General features: G+C 38.5%; 2 protein-coding genes across 12 annotated transcripts in view; both read left to right on the top strand.

Annotated features, from left to right (window-relative positions):
- Window positions 1–10,246, top strand: part of Kdm3 (Lysine demethylase 3) — a 283,441-nt gene extending 273,195 nt beyond the window's left edge. For 7 of the 11 annotated variants that reach the window (XM_083034671.1, XM_083034664.1, XM_083034666.1 and 4 more), the window contains 8 exons: window positions 149–2,446; window positions 4,931–5,153; window positions 5,689–6,101; window positions 6,226–6,430; window positions 6,818–6,966; window positions 7,187–8,627; window positions 8,752–9,007; window positions 9,629–10,246. In XM_083034671.1, the coding sequence (XP_082890797.1) occupies window positions 149–2,446; window positions 4,931–5,153; window positions 5,689–6,101; window positions 6,226–6,430; window positions 6,818–6,966; window positions 7,187–8,627; window positions 8,752–9,007; window positions 9,629–9,947 (5,304 nt within the window). In that variant the 3' untranslated portion in view covers window positions 9,948–10,246. The remainder of the gene's footprint in view (window positions 1–148; window positions 2,447–4,930; window positions 5,154–5,688; window positions 6,102–6,225; window positions 6,431–6,817; window positions 6,967–7,186; window positions 8,628–8,751; window positions 9,008–9,628) is intronic. The other 4 variants (XM_083034681.1, XM_083034657.1, XM_083034643.1 and 1 more) reach the window with 2 other exon arrangements.
- Window positions 10,247–13,904: 3,658 nt separating this feature from the next.
- On the top strand, window positions 13,905–26,106 carry Ptpmeg2 (Protein tyrosine phosphatase Meg2). The gene is made up of 10 exons (XM_083034685.1): window positions 13,905–14,246; window positions 18,046–18,279; window positions 18,364–18,453; window positions 18,549–18,689; window positions 23,057–23,320; window positions 23,437–23,843; window positions 23,929–24,168; window positions 24,321–24,471; window positions 24,551–24,758; window positions 24,884–26,106. Exons 1-10 carry the CDS (start codon window positions 14,214–14,216, stop codon window positions 25,111–25,113), a joined length of 1,998 nt encoding a protein of 665 aa, XP_082890811.1. The 5' UTR covers window positions 13,905–14,213; the 3' UTR covers window positions 25,114–26,106.
- The last annotated feature ends 68 nt before the right edge of the window (window positions 26,107–26,174 follow it).

Below are 26,174 nucleotides of genomic sequence, written 5' to 3'. Positions count from 1 at the left end.
TTTTACCTCATCTTCCGAGATCGAACGATATTCTTTTAATTTTTGTCGACGTTGTTAAACTATTTCAGAAATTAAATGATAATTACTTTGAACGGTGAACGATTAGTCTTTATTGAATCGTGTATATATTTTATTGATCTTTTTTCAGGTGCCTCGACCTTCGAGCGTGCCCGGAAAGGTCGAATACCCGCCTCCGCCGGCGCACACGCGGTTGACGAAGCCGCCAAGTGGTCTTCACGAGAAATCATCGACGGTAGTTGGCTCGTCGCACAGCTCGTTACCGAAAGCCGAGCCGAACGTGAATCTATTCAATTATTCGTCGACGTATCAGCCGTCCTGTCCGACGTACCTGCAGCCGCACGACCTCAAAAATGAGCTGCGGCAGCCATCGTCAAAGTCTCTGCCGGGCAAGAGCGGGCTCGCCGGCGACCACGAGAGGGACCATCACGGCAGAGAGGTGCTGCAGAATCCGCCGTCACTGCTGCCGGATCACAAGAGCTCGGTGATTGTGAAGAACGAGGGTAGGGAGTTGACGAAAGCACCGGCGCCGCAGCAGCTTCCTCCGATCAGCGCGAGAAATTACTTGCCTCTTCAGCCGATGGTAACACACAAGGCGTACGAGGCTTTCAGGAATTCGACGCAGAGCCCGCACCATCTGCATCCCGCGCATCCCATGGAAAGTCTACAGACGGCGAAGAGCATCGCTTCGTCGGCGAGTCATCATCGGGGTGGTAGCGGCGCACCGACGACGACGACGACGACGCAGCAACTGCCGAGTCCGCACAACCATCCGCCACCGCCGCCTCCCGAACCGATGCGTCTGCATCCGCATAATCCTCGTCAGTCCCCGCACGCCCCGCCGTCGCAGCATCAACATCAACCGCCCCCGCCGCCGCATCCCTCGCCACCCGAACCGCGCTATCTCAACAGGCCGGAAGCAGCGGGTCTGCCGTACGGCGCGGCCAAGTCCACGTATTCGTACCCGCATCCGCCCACGGCCTCGCCGACGCCGTCGTCGCATTACACCACGCCGCCGCCGGCCGGTTCTAAACCGAAAGTCAGCAGCCCGGCGCCGCCGCACATTTACGGCAAGCCTAATTCCGGTATCATGACCGGCACGCCGGTCTGCCGTGCCTCCGAGCCGCCTGTCGCCGCGCCGATCCCATTGACCTCGAAGGCCGGCAGTTCGCCTTACCAGCAAGTGCCTCATCATCACGGGGCGCCGCCGTCGCCGTTGCCGCCACCGCCGCTGCCGCCACCCGCACATAGCCGGGTTTACGACAGTCGCTTCGTCGGCTCGTTGGCAGGCGCGAAACTGCCGCCACCGCCGTTACATGGTTCGCCACCGACGGCCGCCTCGGCGCCGCTTTCGAGGCCGATCGTTCATCCCGCTCATCCCGCCCACCTCAGTACCAGTCCGCACCAGCAATCAGGTCAGACGTTGCAGCACGCGCAGTCTCAGATCACTACGGCCTTCCAGACGCAACCGCTCGACCTCGGTGTGGAGAGATCGGGCTCGCCCAAGAGGAAAGCGCCGACGCTATTGTGCGACGGCAATAGTCAGCCTGTGTCGTTGGAAGTCTTTAAGAAGAGAAGAACCGAGGAGCCGCAACCATTGTCCTTGCAATGCGTCGGCCAACCCGTTCTGTCGAGGGTGAGCGAGCCAAGTCCGCTCATCGCCTCGGCCGCCACGTCCATCACCACGGTCGTCAACACCGCGGCGTTATTGGCACAGTCCAACAGTCAGACGACGCAGGAGCAGCGCACGGTGACGGCGGTGAGCCCGGCACCAGGCACCGCTAGCGGCGACGGTTCCACGCGACCCGCCAGCACCGGCAGCGTCTGCTCGTTGAACCCCGCGCCGTTGAGCGCTGCACCTAGCCCAGCACCTATACCCAGTCCGGCGCCATCCACAGCTCCCAGTCCGGCGCCCAGCGCGCCCGGCACTCCCGCCAAAGTGAACCCTAGCACCGGTGCGGACAGCGAGAAGTCCAACAGTCCGGCACCGAGACCGCCTAGCAGTACCAGCTATCCGGGACACAAGTTGAAGAAGGCGTGGCTGCAGAGACACTCGAGATGCGAGGACGGCACCGAGAATATTACCAATACGGTCAGCAGCGTCACGTTACCCTTGAATATCTCCAGGGAGACGCCATCGTCCAACAGCAAGGATCGCGACAGCAGCAACACGTCGAACGTGAATGCAAATAACAGCAGCGCGCCGATAACAACCTGCTTACCCAGTGCAGTCAATTCGATTCACAATATTGGTAGCATGGCGGTGAACAGCATCAACAAGAGCAAGGTCACTGGCAAGAGTGGCCGGAAACCGGCGAACAAGGAGTCGCTGAACGGTCACGCCACGGACCCCAGCAAGACCCCGCAAGAGGACTCGTCCAGCAGCGACCCGGAGAGGAAGTCGCCGCCAAAACGAAAGCCACCCAAGGTATCTATCTATACAGATCGTTTACGGTAGTCGTTGTAGTTGAAAATTACTCTTGTTCTTAATTGCGTGTGTTGTGTGTTGCCTATAGTACTCGCTTGCCTAGTTTATCAAGAAACTGTTGTTGTCATTTAATGACTCTCTTATCAATTTAAAATGCACGTAAATTTGTGATAATGAATTTGTAAGGATGAGGAACGAAAGTTCATTATCGAACCTACTGATGTTATTCAATTTTGTTTTTGATTGATTTGAAAATTTGTTAATTTGTGAGGAGATATCTATCAGATATATTGTACGTTTTATATATGTTGGATCTAAACATACTGTTGAGAAAAATTTTTTAATTATATTTATATTTATATTAATTAAATTATATTTTATATCTTTTCTCGATAATTGTCTTAATATATCATCTGTAATATATTTAAAAGTTGATTTCTCTTACTTATTACTTCGTTACGAGTGAATAACTATTTATAAATAATATGATTATTTAAATAATCACGAGCATTAAATTCGCTGGAAACTATTTAGCTGCTTGATAATTTGTTGGAATCGATTAAATTCGTATTTATGAGTATCAATAAAACGTGCCTTTAGGCAATAAAGCTCGTTAGTAGTCATAGAAGCATGAATAAACAGTAGTTTGATTTGCTATGCTGCAATTTTTAGCCAACTGTCGTAAGATATTCTTGATCATTAAAAATTTCTGCATTTTGTAATAAAAAAAAAAAATTTCGCTTTATATAATAATATATGATTCAAATAGATTCGATTATTTTTCGCACTTTTTTTTCTAAATTTTATTCTCATTTATCACAGGATTAAGTTTACAATTAAAATATATTAAATTAACTCAGATTTGCCCGAACATTTCTTTTATCTCATTAGTATATTTCTTTCTTTTATCCTTTAGTATTTTTATTTCTTATATCTCATTAGTAATTTTTAATATGAAATAATATGTAACATTTTAACATTTTATTTTTTATTTTATTTTTATTTGCCCGAACATTTCTTTTATCTCATTATCTCATTAGTATTTTTCTTTCATCTTTTAGTATTTTTATCTTTTTTATCTCATTAGTTATTTTTAATATAAAATAATATTTAATATTTTAAAGTAATAAATAACATTTTAATAAAATATTCGGGAGAAAGATTGAAAAATTCCGAAACTGTGTTACACAAATACATATTTCGAGTTCTATCCATACTCTATTGTTGGTGACATTGCTTATGTACTATTTCAAATTTTTTTCGAAAGTTTTCTCAATCAGTAAACAATTATTTGGGGTTAACGCACGGCGCAAGAAACAAACAAGTTTAAATGCGCGCTGTAAGCGCCATTTTCCTACGCAGACGTGTATGAATCATACTTGTAACGGACAAAGCGCGGGTACTCGCAAGTGTTTCCTCGTCGCTTGCCTTTGTTCAACTGTTAATTAATTCGCTCGCGGTTGCGTGATTAAACGTCCAACATTAGCCGCGAAGAGCAAATCACCTTTCGATGGACAAGTTTCGTAAATGGGTAAATATATTTTCGTTCGCCACGATTCATTGTTTCATCGACGATTGCGACCTAACCTCGATTCGCGCAAAGTGGGTAGAATAATCAGCGATTTTTATTTCATCGGGAGATTTTACGAATTCTGATTACGAGTAATAATTTTATGTTGGAATCGAGAAAAAAAGAGATGCTCCGAAAACAAAATAATCTTACTGTACTTTATACACAAAATTCCACGCGACACAAAGAAACTGATAAGACACGTATTGAAGATAAAAATATCAATTAAAAGAATGAATGTAAAATATGTTAACACTGAGTAAAATTATGAAAACGAATTATATAACACATTTATCTAAATTGAAGAATATTTAAATGCAATTTTGTGTATGCGATATGTTTAAATCATTTTGTATTGTGATAGCGTAATATAATTTTTATTTTTATAGATTTGAATAGATTTTTGGAGTTACATGGGAAAGAACAAATTATTACATATTTGAGATTTATAAAATAAATAAATTCTCCATATTTAACAAATGATATCAAACATACATGTTGCTCGCTATCAGAAAACCTAATAATAATGTTCAGTGTTAACTTTATTTTTGAATATATATGAAGACGCAGATTGCTTAATAGCAATTGTGTAAGAAATTTTCTTTTCTTCAGCATACGTTGAATTCTTTTTCATTTTCTTTGTGTCGTTATATGGAATTTTATAATAGATGAATGTATTTATAGATAGATTTTGCGAATTAGAGGATGAATGTTGTGCGATAGCTACTTAAGTGTTTTGTGTCTGTAGTAGCGTTACATAATTTTTAACTTTGCTTAGATTTGACTAGACTTTTAGATTTTATGTGCCGAATGGTAGCGCCGGAGCAGTAGTGTGACCAGTTAGTAGCTTCGGCTAGTAGATGCGGCAAGAGCATGAACTTCCTGACTACTTAATAATCTATGCCCTGTGGTAGGTAAAACGAAAGAAGGGCGCCGCACGAAGGCAACAAACAGCCGCGGAAGATCAGCGGAGGCGAAAAGAGGACAAGCAAGGCGGCGGAGCTGGTGCAGGCAGCGAGTCCAGCAACGAGAGCGAGGTAGGCTCCGCCAGTGACACCAGCGAACAGTTGAGCACCATTCAACCTGCTTCGAGGGTTCGACATACCACGGCCAATTCCAACAATTCCTCGGGAAACGGTTAGTTGACGTAGCTTGTTGTAAATGGACTTCCCATCAGGTGAACTAGCTATTCACTTGCAGGGTAAGTGATTCGTGTTCCATGATCGTACAATTATTACTCTCTCTAGAGCTGTACGAGAACTCAAGAGAATCAAGAGTGATTGACAAACAGATTCAATTATGCTTAATTTGTGGAATTCCATTTTTGCTAGAAGAAAACCAAGTTTATGAAAGAGCTCTTGGATCTTTTATGTTTTCTTCGAGTTTACCATTTTTAAAGTTTTATAATTCGATCTCACGCACTTACCCTGATTTCCAATTACATCATTACACTAATATATATATATATATATATAGGCATTATTTATAAAAATAAGTGGGCTGTATATATATACCCTACTTATTTTTTTAAATAACATACATGATGACAATATGAAACAATTGATAACATTGTGATATTTATGAGCTTTTTAACACTGAATTGCACTATAATCACACAATTTAGGGCGACGACTTAGACTTTTTAATAAAGCCAGATACATGATTTATTAAGCAGGAAATAACAAGGAACCTAGGAAACGTGGTAGAAGACCAAAGACTACGAAAGGCAATGAAGTAGGAGGGGAAGATCAACAGCCTCGTCAGAAGAAGGAACGTAGAGACGACAGTACGAGCGGCGGTAACAATGGGCCAGGCGGAAGTGGCGGACGAGGCGATCCCTTTCGTAAACCACCGATATCGCAGTTGAAGAAAACTGGGGAGAGCTGGCTGCAGGATGGCGCTTGTTTCGAGGTTGCTCCAAAGCTGGCCAAGTGTCGTGAGTGCCGATGGACGCCGCATCAGCGCTCCAAGAACCTTCCTCAAAATATCTTCTGCAGATTTTACGCGTTTCGCAGACTGCGTTATACCAAAAACGGACAATTGGCAATAGCGGGATTCAGTGACCCACACAAGGATGCATCCGAAGTAAATAATCTTTTCAACATAATAGATTAGTCACATAATAATTGCACTTGAATTGTAACAAATCATACAATTTCAATTCAAAATGCATGCCCCTCACGCTAGAATTATCATTACATTGTTACAGGAAGATCTTCGATTATGGTTACCAGGAAAAGATAATCAAGAAACAACAGGAAAAGATGACAAATCCGAGAAAAACGAGAAGGACAAAGGTGATCGAGAAGATCTAGATTTAGAAATGGCTCATCGGCTACTTCGGCAGGTTGGCGATCAATTTTGTGATCTTTTACATCAAGAGAAAGACGCCCTCCAAGAACACATGGCTGAAGGTAAAATTTTATTCCGTTTTAAAAAACGCATTTTTAAATTAATCCCTTCCATGTTTTTCATATTAATATATTAACGCAAATATCATATGTCATATATATCATCGATAAATAAATTGCATGTATTAAATAAAGTCTTGATTTATTAAAATTAATGTTATGATTGTTTAAAATTTTTTTTAAACTTATTTGGTATTTTTTTATATTGTATATATTCTGTATAAAACATGATCACGCAATAAGAGCGCAAAGATATACAATTTTTAATTTTTGCACTTATTTGCAAAATTATAAACATTTTTAAATGCCAGGCTGCATGTTTGCTTGCATAATTTCTTTTGTTCGCATGTTTTAACGCTTTGCGCATCGATTATGATTATCTTTTGACAGCGAGTTCGGGGGTTGTAGACGCAACAGTAGCGTGGAAACGGGTGATCCAAGGTGTTCGAGAGATGTGCGATGTGTGTGAGACTACTTTATTCAACTATCATTGGGCCTGCGGCAAATGCGGTTTCGTCGTGTGCATCGACTGTTATAAGGTAAAATATCATGTTGAATATATATATATATATATATATATATTTTTTTTTTTTTAATTAAACACTAGAAATTAAATGATGACAATATTAATTTGATATTATTGTGATATAATATTTATAATATTTATTGAGCTTTTTAACACTGATATTTATATAAAAATGAATCACTGAATCTTTCTTAAGGAGAAACTGTATTAATAGAAATGTGTGAATATTTTAGGGACGTAAAAATGGGACAATCAAGATTTGGGGCGAGAGTGGAAAAGACAGAGACGAATTCTCATGGCTTCTATGCACGAATAGACAAGCGCACGAACCAGAACGGCTCATGCTCACGCAAATTATCGCCGGAGACAGTCTTTTGCGATTGGGGCAGCGTCTGCACGAGTGTCGTGCGGAATGGGGAATCCCTCAACATTGCGCTTGTTCTCTCGTAATTTCAACACAGTGCAACGAGATCCTTCGAAATCTAATCAAAGGTGATTCTGTGCCTGTTCTCAACGGAAATGTGAAGCAGGAGATGAAGGAAGAGAAGAAGATAAACGAATCGAACGGTGCATCGGAGAGCAAGACCAACGGCGAGGATAAAAACTCACCGCTGAACTGGCTAGCGGATGTAGCGTTGCAGAATCAGGACAAAAACGAAAGCGGTTCGAGTTCGGATTCGGACGAGGATCGCGAGAACTTCTCGACATTACGGGAGTTGCTCATCAGGCCATCGCACAAGTCAAATGGTAGCGGCGGATCCAGATCGAATTCGCCGACTACCAACTCGAGCGGTGGGGTAAACGCTAGCGGAGGTAGCAACAACGCTTCGCAAAATAGCGTTGCCAAATCCAAAAAATCAAAGATGGATACGCTTGATGAGGTAATATCCAGTGTGATCGAGCATAGTGTGAAGAAGGAAAGGGATAGTGGTCTGGACGATGAAAAACCACGGGAGTTGAAGCATTTTGTACGACGTTACAAGTGGACTCAGCGCGGCCGAGAGCCGTTACCGATCAGAATTATGACGCTAACGGAGAGTAAGAGCCTCTATCCGGATGTCCCGCATTCCTGGCTCTGCGACGGCAAGCTATTGAGGTTAAACGATCCGAATAATCTCAACAACTACAGGATATTCCAGGATCAATGGAAGCGAGGACAGCCTGTGATCGTATCGGACGTTTCCAAGGCGCTGGATATGAATCTTTGGCATCCGGATTCGTTCGCCCGCGATTTCGGCGATGAGAAGAATGATCTCATTAACTGTATGACCGGCAATTTGGTGCCCAATCAACCGATGCGTAAGTTCTGGGAGGGATTCGAGAACTTCTCGAAACGGCTCAAGGACGAGCGGGGAAATCCCATGCTGCTGAAATTGAAGGATTGGCCGCCTGGCGAGGATTTCGCTGAATTACTGCCATCAAGATTCACGGATCTAATGAAGGTTCTTCCATTATCCGAGTACACACATAGGAACGGTAGACTGAATCTGGCGAGTCGTCTGCCTAATTGTTTCGTGAGACCAGATCTGGGCCCAAAGATGTACAATGCTTATGGTTCCGCTCTTCATCCCAGCAAAGGCACGACTAACCTTCATCTCGATATCTCGGACGCTGTAAATGTCATGGTATACGTAGGGATCCCGAAGGATGCTGATAGCAACGAACACATCAAAGGTATGTATTTAGGTTTAATTACTCGCGTTAATTAATCGCGAGATTGTATCCATCACTGTCACTATATTTGTTGAAACGAACAATTTTTCAAAAATTAATCATTACGTTACATTTATCGTTACAGAAGCGTTGAAAGCAATAGACGAAGCAGGCTGTGATGTTCTAACGCGTCGACGTGCTCGCGACCCTAACGAAGCACCTGGTGCATTATGGCACATTTATGCGGCGCGTGATGCGGACAAAATACGAGATCTTTTGAACGCTGTTGCCTTAGAACGCGGAGCTCGCTTGGAGCCGCATCATGATCCCATACATGATCAGAGTTGTTACTTGGATGGATCATTGCGCGACCGATTGTATCGAGAATACGGTGTCGAAGGGTAAGTGTCGATATTTTTAAAATACATAATCTTGTAAATTAAATACCTCTTGAAAGAATTGATCGCGATGTCACTTGTGCAATCATTTTATGAATTAAAAACAGGGTGTATACTCCCAGAAAAAATCTTGAAAACCTGATATTCTCAAGGAACTTTGTTCAACCTTGAAAAATTAAAGAATTCTCATCGAATTTGATTTGGAATTTTTTTTAAAAATTATCCTTTTGTTAATCTTATTTTTATTTAGCACTTAAGAAATGTATGTCTAACATATCTTGGCAATATTTAAGTTTTTATTAAAATGTTATGTTTTTTTTTATTGACTATCTATCTATTTTTAATATCAAGATCTTATATAAATTATAAATTTCACAGAAAATTGTTCATATTTTTAATAGTTAATATTTAAATAAATTAGTACTCCTTATTTATTTAATAAATAATTAATTTTAATAAATTAATATTCCCTGAGACGTTCATAATAAATTATTTTTTGTTTTATATTTTTATCTTTTTGTTTTATATTTTTATTTTTATCAGGGAATTCTCAGGGAATTTTTTAAAAAATTTGAGTAGACACCCTGAAAAAGTAATACTTAAAATGTCATTAATTATTTGCAGATACGCCATCGTTCAGTGTCTGGGTGACGCAGTATTCGTTCCAGCCGGCGCGCCGCATCAAGTCCGCAATCTTCACAACTGCATAAAAGTGGCCGAGGATTTTGTGTCGCCGGAAAACGTTTCGCATTGCTTCCACTTGACCCAAGAATTCCGTGCATTATCCGACACGCATACTAATCATGAGGATAAACTCCAGATCAAGAACATCATTTATCACGCCGTGAAGGATTCTCTGACTGTCTTGGCCAACGTTAAGGAGGAGACTATAGCTAAACTCGCTAAGGCCAGCAATGAGACAAAGATAAAGGAAGAAACCTAGCCGTAAGTTTCTGCGGTGCGGTCGTAAGACCTTTTGATTAATTCCCTTGATTGGGTCTCGTCATGCGGGCGAGATTAAATCGTTGACACTCCCGAACCCAGCAAAGCTGGCGAAATCGGGAGAATTTGCAGAAGAGAATCCGTTCTCGCCGCGGAAAAATCATCGAAAAAGTGCGAGGATTGTGATATATACATACTATACATACTTACATGCATACATACATAAATACAAGTATATAATGTTAATAAATTTTTTTTTATCGGGATGAGAAATATATTGGTTGAGCCAATAAGCATTAATTATTTACATACATTGATTTATTTGAATTTTCTTGTGTACACAATTTTTTTTGCTCTCCCGCATTTTTCCCCCAAGAGAGATGCTCGCGGACATGAAGTCTGACGAGCTGTACCATGAGTGAAAAAAAAAAGATAATTGTGAGCCGGATTGCGCATAGGTAAAACGCCGCGTCCATTACTTGTGATAATGATAATGACTCGAACTTTGACTCGCATATACATTATTTGTAATTAATTATATCGTGCCTGTATCCAATACATACACACACACACATACACTGTCTATATTATATAAATGTAGATAATTGTGAAATATTGTGTAATGATTTTTTGCTAGCAACTACCGGAGAGAAGGAGGGAAAAAGAAAAAAAAGGGAGTTGTCTAGAAATACCTTTGTGCAATTAGATGTCGTGTATTATTATATAGCTGGATCAAAGCGATAACTGGATCCATTTAATCGTGTGCTCTGGTGATCTGGTGCTTTCGGTATTTGATTATAAAGTCCCGGCCAGAGATAGCCGATACGTATTCGCGTTTAAGTCTCTTATGTTCCACGCGACAAGGGCATAAGGATAAAAAACACTGCCTAATTAATCGGTTCGACGATAATGGAAGAGATAAACTTTTTCGCACTTTTATTAGTAGATAATTTGTATCGTTCGCGTTCGACGTTCTTTAGAGGCATATTGTTTTCCAATGGCGACATATGTATCGGTTATGTGAGCGGCAGGGGGATGTTGCTACACAAGTTTTGTATGTCACTTCGAGTATGAGACATCAAAACGAGAGAAAGAATACAACTTCTTCGATATTAACTTTTCGAAATATAATGGCGGATGTGTGAAACAGATGAACAGTTGAATTGAACGTTTTATTGCTGTCGTGAACCCAGTGACTACCCGGCGTGTAATGAACCGGGGATATTAATAAGATGAACATGTTATTTTTGTCAAAGCGTATACAAATCGACAAAAGACAGCGATAACATAATTATATTGTAACGACACGCTGAGACGTTAAATAAGAAATTATTTGCAGTAACATTAAGTAAAAAAAAAAAAAAAGAAAAGAAAAAGAATAACGACTTTTGAAGTGCCAATGTTGAACGACTTAGGACATTTAAGTGTGCACGCATTGTGTAAGCGTTTATGCGTAAGTAGAAAAACAAGAAATAAAAGAAAGATAATTAGTCACACAAAATTCGCAGAGATGACAGGCCGAGTTCCTATCATTTCGTATAATAATAGTTCACGCGAATCATGCAAAGTATTTCCGTTATTCGTACTGTCGTTGACGATTCGAAAACTGCTGTCATTTCCGTTTCCTTTTCGTGGAATTTGTTTGATAGTGCGCGAATGAATTATGATGAGAGAACGTTTTCGATATACTTGCTTTCATAATTTATGACGCGTAACAATTATAATAAAAGACAGCAATTTTCGATTCGAGTATAACGTTGTCGAGTATGCGCGATTTTCACGCATCGATCGTCAATCTTATTATATGGCTGGTATAATTAACACGAGCGTGTAAACAAAAAAAAAAAAAAGAATGAGCAGAGAAAAAAAGAAGGAAATAAAAATATATCACTGGCATCCTAAAATCCGCAAATTCTTTGATCTCAACATTCGTCTAGCATACAACGACTTGATTAAATAATATTTAACGAGTAAATTTTTAAATATCTTAGTGTCGATAAGTAACAATTATAAGAATTGTGTAAACTACAAACAACAAAAGTAACTAACTCTACAACGGCGGTGTATAAAGTTTTAGGGGAGACGTATTTCCGTGTATTATTGCTGCAGACGAGACGCTATTGTTTGTTCTCTTGCTACGTGTCTGTACATACATTTATATATACATATATACATCCGTATATGTATACATATATAAATACGAAGAAGAGGAAAGAAGTCTAGGACTTGTAATGATAAGGATATACACACAACACACAAACCTTTACGAAACACGAAAAAAAAAAATTACATCATACACACGCGTAGATAGATAGTTTATTATGCCATTATTATAATTATTATATATTATCATATTATTACGATTAATTATTACGGAAAATACGATATTTAAATGTTGCTAAATATATGCCGAAAGGAGCACGAGCGCGCGAGTATAAATGGTAAAAGAAAAAAAAAAAGAAACCTGGAGAGAGAGAGAAAGAGTTAACGCGATGCTTAAAAGCGAACGAGGAAAAGAGACAGAAAGAATGTGCGTGAGTGAGAGAGAGAGAAAGAAAGAGAAAAAAAGGTGTTGCGTGTGCGTGTGTGGTAATCCAGTGAAAATGTGACAGATCGAGAGAACATGGGGCCGTGCATTGGGGGCGGAATCGAATGGATAGTATACCAATGTACAGACCTTGGAGTCCTATGCAAGATATATTATATATATATATCCATCCCCGAAAAAAAATTCCATCCTATACCTATTTACCCTACCCTAACCCTACTTTTCCTAAGCTCCCTTCTATCAACTACCGGCCGCCCCCAGTCATAGCAGTTATGAACCGCGGGCCGGCAGGTCTGAGTATAATTTTTTGTACTGTGTAAATGTAAGAACATACGTTTGAATAAGAAAAATGTTTATATTACGAAACGCCCGGCGTTGGATCATTGCGTCTCTCAACCCTCGAGTAAAATGTTCATCCGTGAGATTGATGGGTGAGTTTTATACAGTGTAAATAAGCGCATAAATGCAAAAAAAATTGAACTTGAGCGAATTATCAATTATTACATCAATTAAACTTGATTGAGATTCAAGAGAGCTAAGAGATTTTGTTAAATCCAAATTAGATAAAATGATAAATTTTGATAGAGAAACATTTTTCAAGGTTAAGTTTCTTTTCTTTAAATTCTTATTTTAATCAGTTATACACGATAATTTTTTTTGGATCTTTCTAGTCAATAAAAATACATCTAATTGTGCATCTCTATCAAAAACAAATTTATAAATTTATCTTGTATCTTATATTATTTTTTATGCTAAATATTACCAAATTTCTAATGTGATAAGATTGTGAAATATATTAATGAAGAATTTAATCTTTATCCTTGCAAAGAGAGAAAGAGAAAAAAAATTTATTATTGTAATGCATGAAACAGTAATTTTCCATTGTCAAAACTTATTTCATCGAGTAATTGCATGTTATGCTTATATGTTAGAAAGAAAACAATCGAGCAGATTTAATTATAAATATTTTTATTCGATATGAAGCAGCGCGATAATGAGTAATTATATGTTTATCTTGAACGATGGAATTCGCAATTATCATGTATATATAACAATAACATTGTAACTTTTCAATGCATGCGGTTAGTCTATAATATACATAATACGTTGATCATAAAATTATATTAATATAAAATAATTATATTGATATAAAATTTTATGATTAATGTATTAAAATTTTTGATTAAACATTTGTCATATCTTCGTTCTTTTTTTTTTTTAATCTTGCTACAATTACTGGACTCTGTGATACGCAGAAAGAGAGAGAGACAGAGAGAAATAAAACTATCATCAATTATTAATTAATAAACTTCCACGAACTCGTGATGAGAGAGCGACACCGGTGTCGCGTCGCCTCGCGTGCGCGCGCACGTGCTTTCAAGATGGCGGCGCTCGGGGAAGGGGGAGGGGGGAGGCGACTCGAGGCGTACCGAGTGAAGCGTGTCACAATTCACAATTGCGTTCGAGTGCGTGCGAGGTCGACGGGATGATGGACGCGTGCGAGGATCGTTTATCGCTTCTCGCTACCGTCGTCGAGGGTAGCCGTGTCCTGTAAACGATCAGTGCATCTCTCTCGCGCAACTGGTGAACGGGACAAAATGCTCGCATTCGTGGACGAATGTACGCGGCGCCGGGACTGGAACTGATACGCGTTCTGCGCTGCGCCGTGATACTTGGTTTGGTACACCTCGGTACTGCATGCCAGTGTATTGAGCCAAAATGGCAGCCACGTTGACCGTCGAGCAGGAGCAAGTGAGTAATTTCTGTCAAACGTACGTCAAACGCTCTTGTGCGGACTTGTATCGGGATCCCACCGGGTCGTCCACCGGGTCCCGAGGCTCCGCAATCCGAAGAAGCGATCCCGGACGGACGTCGCGAGTCGCGCGACGACTTCCGGAGACGATCGCCGATTCCCGTGTCTCGCGAGAGAAATTGATCTCTATGTTTTATTCGTGACAATGGACTGGGTGACCCTCGCCTCGTTCGATCGTCACTCGCGTTTCTTCGTAAAGTCCGAAGATCAATCTCGTCGATCATCATTTTAGTCCATCGAACGAAATTCTCGGAATCAATTCGGAGCGCGTTCGTGTGAACGAATGTAAACATTATTTGTCCCCCCCCCTCCCCCTCCCTTCCCCGGTCGTTATCTCGCGAACGTTTTAACAGAGCGCGATAACGATTGTAAACACACCACCGCAAATTTCTTCCATCGCGGATGCTTCTATTTCTTTTCCGTTCGCTACAATAAAGTTCGCGGATGAGGAAACGCTCCGGGAAACGAGCGAGACGATTACCGGTCGCTCGCCGGAAATTCGAACGTCTTAACGCAACACGGTGTTAATAATGGCCCGTGTTTCCGGTAACTGATTTTTTTCTCGGAGACAAGGATGGGAGGGAAAGGAGAGACACCCACGCGTCTCGATTGAGAAATTTCGTCTATTTTAAAACCGCTATTGAATATGCAGTGCGGTCGATAGGTATGTGCTTTATTCGCGTCTACTTCCGTCGTTTAAAAAAAAAAAACTCGCATCGATATAATACCTCGGTGAGCCGCTTAATTTCTTCGTACAGGGTGCGGTCGAAATACGCGAGTAATGTTAAATCACGCGCTGAATGACTTAACAATGACATTTCCTATCCTTCCCTGTTGAACGAGATATATATATATTGCGATTTGATGAAGAACTCGAGCATTGATTTTTTTTTTATAGGAAAATTCAGAACATTTTTATTAAACTGTTCGCTTACTAAACGATGTAAAAATTGTTTTGTGAAAAAAGAACTTATAATTTACATGTTTTAGCTGATGCTTTAAATTAATAGAGAACATTCTAAGTTAACGTGTAGAGAGAGAGAGAGAGAGAGCTTACGTGTTATTAATATATATATATATATCTGATGAAATTTATTGTTATTAAAACATATCTACAGAAACAAAAAATATTGAAGACGTTCGTAGTTATTTTTTCTACTGAGAATCGATCGAGTCTATTTAACTGACGTCATGAATAGATGAATAAATTCGTGCAACAAACTCTTGGTATAAGCCAACTCAATTTGCAGCTACAATGGAGTTTCTCCGAAAACGAAATTTTCCCGTATTGATCTGTGGTATTAATTTCGGTCTGGCGTGAAGCTCTTGTATCTACTTTTAGCGAACGTACATTCTCGTCGTGCAACGGAGATAAATAATAATCGCGTTTTAATAACGATAATTTCGTCTGTTTCTCGTTAAGGATCGATTATGGCGGTTGCCTTGATTAATTAGCGCTGATTACGGATCCCTTTACTCCACGTTGTAGCGTAGTCGTTCATGTCGGAAAGTTCCCTTAATCACGTTTAACGTTAATTTTTGTGTTAATCAGTCTCTTAAACGCGGCGAGTGTACTTTTTAACGCATTCTGAAAGTGTGAGAGGAGAAAGTCAAATCAAATTTTTTTATATATATTTAAATTGTGAATTTTTAATTATATTTGATTATGATTTAATTCCAAGTTTTATCCAACTTTGTTTACAAAATACATCGGGGTATATTTATTAAATAATAAGGAAAGAAATGATATAGTTTCCTTATATTTAAACTAGGAATTTTTAATTATTCTCTTCATATTTGATTACGATATAATTCCAAGTTTTATCCAAGAATTTTGTTATCAATTTCTTTGTTTACAATACATCGGGCTATATTTATTGAATAATAGGGAAAGAAATAATATAGTTTCCTTATCATATATTTAAACTATGAATTTTTAATTATCCTCTTTATATTTGATTACGATATAATTTTCTTCATATTTGATTACGATATAATTCCAAGTTTTATCCAAGAATTTTGTTATCAATTTCTTTGTTTACAATACATCGGGCTATATTTATTGAATAATAGAGAAAGAAATAATATAGTTTCCTTATCATATATTTAAACTATGAATTTTTAATTATTTTCTTCATATTTGATTACGATATAATTTTTTTCATATTTGACTACGATATAATTCCAAGTTTTATCCAAGAATTTTGTTATTAATTTCTTTGTTTACAATACATCAGGATATATTTATTGAATAATAGAGAAAGAAATAATAATATAAGTGAAAGAAACATCGTTTGTTCGCGTTGATTCGTTCCTCATTATACAGCAAATGAGCGATTCATGCATAAAAAACGCAGCTGCAGAAATGTATATCAAGAGAGTTTATAGTATTAAATTCCTCGGCTTCTCTCTCTCTCTCTCTCTCTTTCTCTCTTTTTCTGTCTTTCTTTCTAATACATAGGCCGACCTATACCACTTACAGTACCGGCTGGTCCCCGCCGGCTGGTATATAGCGGAAATGACCGGTGGGGAGGTAGCCGGACACCGGAAGTTGTATCGCTAGTATACCATACATACGTATATATACACTCACCGCGTCATTCCACGGTCATTGCACGTTTTAATAGTATAAAAATGATACGTCGCCGCGCACGATATCGACAATTACATCGTCTCGTCCCGTTTTATCGTCTCAACAATTCATAATTTTGATACTTTCTTCACGATATGACTGCAAAGTGCGAATCGATCGCGAAAATATAAAAAGAAATGTGTGTAATTTCGATACGAGTTCGATTTCCGATGTTACAGGTACGGAAGAATAGACGTGTTTTCGTCAAAAGACGTGGATATCATTTTTGCACGCTTACATCGTCGAAATTGGAAGTCGACGAAAATGATGTCGACGGTTTCGGAATTCATAAGTCGAGTATCTCTCTCTCTTTTTTTTTTATTAGAATGAGCTGACGAATAATCGAGATATGCACACGCATGTTGCGTTCACATCGATCGGGTCGCTCTGATAAAGATTATAATTCGCCGTTTCCTGCTCGCGTTCGTCGCTAACGTAAAGCGTCGCTTTCAAGGTTGACATTGTGCAACGATGTATGTAAGATGCTGAGTGATTATGACTGGGATTTTGTTACCCAATGCACATTACATTATCCCCCTCGCGTCGGTTGTTTCAGCGACAAGTGATAATTTATTCATGGAATAATTACGTTCGCTCCACTTTAGCGACAATGCGAATAATAAAGATGAAAGATAAAAAACAACAGAGGCATGCCTAAATATTAAGAGAGAAAGTGTGTTAATATTTAGGGATGTTTCTATTGTTTTTTTATCTTTCATCTTTATTATTCACATTGTCGCGAAAATGGAGCAAATGTAAATTATTTATCTGTAATTTAAGTTATTATATGTTGATATACATAACTATCTGTAATATTATAAAGAAATATTTTTTTTTTACTTTACGTTATTAATATTTTTATTATAAATAGCCTATTTAATTCTCAATTTATATTTAATATTTTTATTATTTTTATATAAATATTCTAATTTTTATGAAGATTATGAAGCAATAAAAATATACAAAATACTTAATCTATGATAATATAAAAACGTGTATTAATCTTTCTTTCTTTTTTTATGTATATATAAAATTGAAATTTGTCTACATATTTAATCATATAAAACTCTCTTCTCATTCTCATATATATCATAATCTTTTCTCAGGCTACAAAGGAATTTATAGAAACTGTGAATAAATGTAGAGCTGGGAGACGGGCTGGTCCAGTGTCCTGGAGCACAGCGTTAAAATTCTTAGCAGCACGAAAGTTTGAGGTTCAACGAGCTTTAGCTCTATACGAGCAACATGAAGCCATTAGAAGAAGAGAGGGATTAGCGATCTTACATCCTACTCAGGAACCTTTACTCAGTGAACTACGCACAGAAAAGTTTACCGTTTTGGTAAGACAAGAATACTAATTAACGTATATGTATTCTATTGATCGTCATATGATTTATAGCGAATTAATGCATAAATTATTTCAGCCATCTAGAGATGCAACAGGTGCAGCGATAGCTATTTTTACTGCGCATTTACATCTTCCACAAAATACTACACATCAAACAACTCTGCAAGTAAGTATTTTAGTGATAAGAATATTTTTAATTCAATAAAATAATTTTATAAAATTTAGGACATTAAAATAACGAGCTTTGTCGGTATTTTTCAGGGTGTTGTTTATCAGTTGGATGCTGCTCTGGAAAGTGCAGAAACACAGAAGCATGGTCTAATTTTTATTTATGACATGTCTGACAGCAAATATCAGAATTTTGACTATGACTTGTCTCAGAAAATTTTAACACTTTTAAAGGTAAGTCGAATATATTTTTCATATTGATATCGAGATCCTTACGAGTCATAATATTCGCACAAAATCCGAAATAAGCCTCAAAGTTTAGTGCCTTTTAGTTCTGTAGCTACCGTACTCGTTAAAAATAATAAGAATTATAATCGACATATGCACAAAAGCAATATTTTAAAAATGTCATGACAAAAGAGATGAATATATTATGAATGTATAAAGCAATCTAAAAGTGAAGCTTGAGAAAAGGTGCGAATAGAAATCTAAGTACAAAGAAAGTATGAACAATCAACTACATGTGGCTTACCTAAATAATCAAGAAGCGCGAAGTTTATTTCCACTTATTCTCGCCGACGATATAATATTCCCGACTGTGTTTCCTGTTGCAAAACTATTACGCAAGAGTATATTGCGTAGAATCTCGTATTTTCCTTTTAAACACATCAGATTTTATTGAATTATCGGAATAGTAATATTATCAATATTTTTCTTCTCCGTACGTTACACATTGATTTACGCACGTTTTCTCTGAAAATATGCGTAATACTTTTCGATGCGACACGATTAAGCGATGTAAAGACTAGCGTTCGTTCAAGCGAAGCGGAGCGCCGCTGTCAAGCGAGAGAAAACGAGAAAAGATCGTAGACAAGAGTGAGAGGAGAATGAATCTTGCGACGAATATTATATATAGTGATGTACGTTCTCATTTCTCTCATCCCTACCAACGGTGACAAAGATGTTTAGTCATATATATAGTATCGTCCGATGCGTGAATGAAAGTCGCTGCGCTATTTATTTAAATTCTAAGCGGTAAAATGCGAAATAATACAAGATTGGCTTACAATTAGATACGCCGTTTTGCAAATTCGTAAACGTCGTTAAATAACTTTATTCTGTATACATCGTTATATATATAATTGTAAGTTTATTGTAATGGAAAGTAATTTATATAATTAGTAGAAAATATTTATGTGTTCACGAATTTGTATGCAAAGTATTGATTTGATTGCGGACAGATATATACGTTACATACATATTAATGATAATTACAAATTTGCAAAGTGGCCATCGTTTTATTTGCGGTCTAAATTTCACAAGTATATAAATAGTGTAGCATAATGAATGAAACGGACAGTACGCGCTCCTGAAAAAAATTTCTCCGCATAGAGGAGTGTAATTATGCGAATTACGTGAGCATGAAGTGCCTTTAACAACGTGTTCTCAAATACGTGGTCCGATTAACATTCAACATTATGTGCAATTTCGTCCGGCTGAGCGGCATTACAGTTATTACCATCGCTGAAGTTAACCCAATTAGTCATCGCCGGTCGGCCGAAATAGTCTCGCGCGTTAATGCTTTGATGCGGTCAACCCACTTACGTAAAAAATGGTATCATACGCGATGTATCTGATCTCTCCGAATCGCGCAGTGTCACTTTAATACCGTCATTATTTGAATAAACGCGCGACATTCTTTTCCTCTTACTCCGATTTTTACGTATAATTGATATAATCTTTTTTCATTGATAAATTTCATTGATAAATAATTTTATATAAAGACAGATTCTCTCCTCCTATTTTTATGGCTACACATAGAGTTTCTTTAAAATAATTTTTCTTATTTAAGACCATGCACGCTCGTGTACACTCGTTATATCGGTTTGTTTTTCCGAGACCTCCTATTTCTTGATAGGCCGCAAAATCTGAATTGGCTTTTAGCACACGATGAGGATGTGCAGCTCAAAGAACCAAGGCTTAAGGGTGTTTATGCTTCGCGAAAAGTGGATTTGCAATTACGCAATGAAGCGCATCAAAATGCAGCGTGTAGGGTGACTTTCAAAGGTTTCCTAGGAACTTCTTTCTCTAGTGACGTCATAAAGTATATGAATATACATTAACGTCATCGTTAAATATATAATTAAATAATTCGTGTGGGCGGTTACGCGAAACGAGTTCTCAATTGAGATTTTTTTTCCCCCGAGAAGAGCTATTATAGTCGTCTATTTATCGAAAGAGTGTAAAGGTATAAAAGACCTTCACGCATCGCGCAGTTTAATCGGGTTCTAATCGCGCGTTGAACCGTACTTCTCTCCAGGTGTTTGCTTGACGATGACTTTTATAAAGGTTTCGGAACGCAGTGACATTTTGCACGCGTATGCATATCGCGATACACGCATCTTCTACGCCAGATCGCGGAAAAAAATTGAATTAGATCGCGCGACGCGATGATCCGCGTAGTTCCCTTATTAGATCCCTAAATAAAAAAGTGTATATTCAACAAAGAAAAAAGTATCAATATGAATCAAATTAAAAGATAAAATAAGATAAGATAAGAGAATAAGAGGATAAGAAGAAGAGGAACTTCTTCATTCACGAATTTATCAGTTGCATATCAAAAAGTTAGACTCTCTCGTCATCCTTTTTCTAATAGCATCAGCGTTAACGTTAATTTCCGGAATAATTGCACGAGATTTCAAGACCCAATCTTCGCGGAAATGTTTATCAGCAGCATGAATGTTAACCGATGAATTACGCAAAGTGGTGCATCAAGATTCGACGACTCCGGAAGCCACGGTTGAGAGACACTGGTAGCCAATACGTCACCGGTTGCTGCACCTCCGCTGCTGGCGATAAAAAAAGGATCTCGCGTAAGGGATGTCGGTGGTGAAAAGAAGGGGTCGCGTGTAGAACGGAAAACGGCGCATGCGTCCCCTCGCTCGGGATAACCGTCGCGACGCTGGCGGTCAGTAATCATCGTGACCCCCTTGCGGCATCTCGTCGGATACGGTACGAACGACCCGATTCTCTCCTCCCCTACCCGTTCGCGTTCGATCGCGTCCTTGTTCGCGTGCGAGACCAGAGTTTTTCCACGAAGACGACGTCGACGCCGCTCTTTCTCTCTTCATCTCCTCATCGGGAAGATCATCCTTCTATTCCTCGACAAGAACGAAGACGACGAACCAGCCACTGTCAAGTGTGCGCCTCGGCGGAGTTATAATCTCGGCGCTATCGATTAAACTGACCGAGTGCCGGCAGTGATTTCGAGCCCCGGTGCCTGGGTAATCGTCGCGTGCCTCGATCAACCACGAAAGGATTGTTCATCTGAAGTGAAGAGAAGGCGATCAACCCTCGAAGAGACGATTATTAGCTGTGCGGTGCTAATATTGATATGCGACCTGCCACGATCTCTTCTGCCACGTCCAGCGACAGCTGCTCACGGTAAATTTCGGCTGTCAGTGGATCGATCGATCGGCCCGACCAGCACATCTGGCCCGGCAGATTATGTCTGATTATGTTTCGCTATGTAAGCTCGACTTGAGCGAGTGAAATGGAGCGGCCGCGCGGAGAGTCTCGGCTAATTCGAGACCTTTGCGCGCTCGCGCGATCCTAAAATTATACGCGCCTCGCTTGCGGAACTGAGATTTCTTCCCGGAACAAGATCGCGTCAATGCGCGGTCTTGTCCTCGTTACGCGCTCTCGCACCTCGATGACGTTTGTTGTATACGTAGCCACTGTTACGTGTGCCACACAGCGCTGGTGGTGGGGTAGTGATCCGCTGACGTCGTCGGCACGTTACGGTACATCCGCCCTCTGTAGAGTACGCGGGGGTTAGTCGGCTCTCTTCCTGTATCTTGTGTGCGTTACGGAGTAATTGATAAAAAAATAATCGCGCTTCGTTTTGTATTCATCGCTAATATAGATAATTTGCTGATTAACTCTAGAAATGGTGTGAAAGAGAGAGACGCGAAGATACCGTTTCTTATTTTTATTTTCGGAGCGCTCTAATTCTGATCATTTGATCATTTGATCCGATAATTTGATTAACTGTGTGTCTGATTTTTTACGTGCGCTTTTCGCAAAGTTTCCCGGCGTCGAGGAAATGTTTAATGATCGGTCTATAGTTGGCAGTCGATTTATTAATGTATAATATATGCTGTTCTATTATTACAACGTCTTTGAAAGGTCAAGCGCACAACCGTGTTTTTAGAAATTATTTACGCGTAATTGGTGTAGATGGAAATATTGACTCGTATTTCTATCGTCGTCGGAAAAGATACTCCAATTAATAATTATTTTTTAATATTCTAATTTAATTGTTGTAAATTGAAAAACTTAAATTAAATAATTAAATTTATTGATATAATACATAATATATAATCTGTATATAATATAATATGATATAATATAATATAATATATAATTTGTAAATATGCTATACATGAAGAATATAAATCAAATTCTTTTAATAATAAATTAATGCTATTATGATTATAATCAGATTAAAAAATAAAAATAATATATAAAATATTAAACTTTTTATATATAATATTTTTTATACATGTTATTTATATTTTATACTCGCATCGTTATTTCAGGGTGGTTATCCAGCGAAACTAAAAAAGGTCTTGATCGTGACGGCACCGTTGTGGTTTAAAGCGCCCTTCAAGATTCTTCGACTCTTCGTTCGTGAAAAATTGAGGGACCGAGTGTTCACAGTATCCATTCCTCAACTGACGTTGCATATTCCACGAGAATCATTACCACATCGTTTAGGCGGCACGTTGGAAATACAGCATGAAGCATGGCTACTTCATTGTCTTAAATCCATGACTAACCGAAGCGGGGGTGAACTTTGTGAGGTCAGTACAATACTTGATATAATTTTTAATTGGCCGTACATCATTTATTTCGTGTCGATATACGACGTGTATAAATTGTTCAACTAAAATAACTTTGGAATTATATATGTTTTCAGGTTGCCCCAAGAGTAGATACACCCACGTCACCCACGACGAAGGAAGATATGGTTCATCAAAGTCTCAATGAAAGTGCGACGCACAGTACTCCGACTAGTCCTATAATCGATAAGAACAAACAGGCGAAAAATGGTGTATCGAATATTGCCGACATCGAAATCACCACTGCAAATAGTGAGATAGTTTGGTCGGGAATCGATGAGGCGCCATCCCCAGTTCAGGCTCCGTCCTCAGCTAGTTCCGGTTTTAGTGACGATGATAGTCTTCATGGCGAGCCTTCCGGATTTCAGTCCTTTACGATGGAACAACTTGTAACAGAACTAAAATCACGAGGGCGCGAAGGTTACACAACGGAATATATGGAAATTAAGCAGAGACCACCGGATGGTTCATTTAATAATGCAAAGTGTGTAATATTTTATGTTTGTGAGAAAACCTCTCCTCCCTCCTTCCTCTCAAGTTGATTAATATTGCGGTATTGTTTGTTCTAGATTAAAGGCTAATCAATCAAAGAATCGCTACACCGATGTGCTTTGTTACGATCATAGCAGAGTCTGCCTTTCGCAAGTGGACGGGGATGCGACATCTGATTACATAAACGCGAATTTTGTCGACGGTTATAAGCAAAAGAACGCGTTTATCAGCACTCAGGGTCCTCTCCCGAGAACTTGCGGTGATTTCTGGAGGATGGTTTGGGAACAACAAACACTGGTCATTGTTATGACTACAAGGTACGTTATTTTACTTGTACATTCTCAGTATGAGAATGAATTTGACGTCTCGCGTTGATATAAAATTTTAATAATTTTAACAATTTACATATAAAAATTTTATGTAATTTTACAGTTTTATATAATTGTATCATCTTTTCCCCCTTTTTCAGAGTGGTGGAAAAAGGGCGTACAAAGTGTACACAGTACTGGAATCCTGAACCGAATCATGATGTACAAGTGAACGGCTTTACAATAACCACTCTCGAAGTTGATAAAAATCGAGATTACACAATATCCACGCTTCTTATTACAAACACAAAGGTATTTGTGTGTATATATAATCTTATTCTTTCAATTATTATATTTTGTTATATATTTATATGTATTTGTTTCCTTTCAGACTGATGAGACGAGAGAGGTTTGCCATATGTTGTACACAGCATGGCCAGATTATGGTACTCCTAAATCAGCTAAAGCTTTACTGCAATTCTTGTCTTTAGTGAGACAGCAACAGAGTAAATTACTCGCCAGCAGAGGAGATACATGGGCCGGACATCCTCGAGGACCACCTATAGTTGTACATTGCAGTGCTGGCATTGGAAGAACAGGTAGATAGACAAATGCTTGCAAATAGAATTATAATCCAGAATGTATTTCGTATTTTCTTGAATAAAAAAAAAAAAAAAAAAAAAAGAATTAGACACGATATACGTCAATACTGGTGTGTTTTCAGGTACATTTTGCACTTTGGACATTTGCATATCGCGATTGGAAGATACTGGAACTGTAGATGTACGAGGAACTGTTGAGAAGATCAGAGCACAGAGGGCCTACAGTATTCAAATGCCAGACCAGTACTACTTTTGCCATGTCGCTCTAGTGGAATATGCATGTTCTAAAGGACTGCTTAGTGCACAAAACGCCTCTGTGCTCCCTTTGTTGGTTGAAGAGGATTCCGATTAAGAAAATAAGAGTTCTGCTATCATATATCGGATTGATGTTCTTCCCAAGTATGCGTATATATGATATTCTTGAAATAGCCTATTTCTATCTTAAACGACTGAAAGTTATTTTTTGCATTGATGTAACAATTTAACTTTTCGCTGTTACATCCCACACTTTATACAAAAATTGATTTTTTCTCAAAGTCAAATATAAGCGACCAGGAAACTTCACATTCCTGTTTCTCCTGTCGTGCTTTAACAAATATAATTATATACAATTGTATAATTCTATATAATTATATACAAAAGTGCATCAAAAAGTACTAATCATAAAGATAAGTATTTTATTAGTAAAATAAGAATCTGGCATGCAAACAATTCTGTATATTTTAACTCTCTCAGATATAAGTTATCATCATATCATGAAGTTATGATTTAAATTTTAAATGTTTAACGATTCGGATTTACAAAATTAAATTGTATTTTTAATCCGACAATTAAAAGATTATCTGTAATTGTCACAGTTTCAATGTTTTAATTTCGTATCTATAACTTAATGTGCATTACTGATTATTTCGTGTTTCCACAACAATCGTGTATAGGTCTAATTTATATTAATTGTTTATACTTTATTCAAAACTTTATTCCTATTTTGAACAAGCTTGATACACTTGACATAAATACAGTCGAATTAAAGTGCTTGATGCACTACTTTGGTACAAAAAGATGTATGATATAAATTAGGCCATAGAAATATTCTTGCGAGATTATAAATAAGTTTATTTGAGAGAGTTAAATTCGATCGTGTTAAAATTGAAGAAAGAAACCGAGAGATATAGAACTTTAAAAATATATGAAAAATATAAATGTGATTATATACATATATTATATATATTACATAGTTCACAAATTATGACAAATGTGGTTTAACAGTGGCCAAAATATAGCCACAATTATTTAAAATTACAAGATTTAGGGATTAACTAATAATAACATAACGGCTTCTGCCTTACAGAAATATATACACTAGAAAATAAACAACATACTGATAGATGTTTTTGGGTAACCAAAGATTATCTG

This window comes from Prenolepis imparis, unplaced genomic scaffold (genome assembly GCF_030444845.1).
Source record: "Prenolepis imparis isolate NDT839.2.m4 unplaced genomic scaffold, iyPreImpa1.0 SCAF_1, whole genome shotgun sequence".
In the NCBI taxonomy this organism is placed as follows: domain Eukaryota; kingdom Metazoa; phylum Arthropoda; class Insecta; order Hymenoptera; family Formicidae; genus Prenolepis; species Prenolepis imparis.
This window is presented reverse-complemented; position numbering and strand designations above follow the sequence as displayed.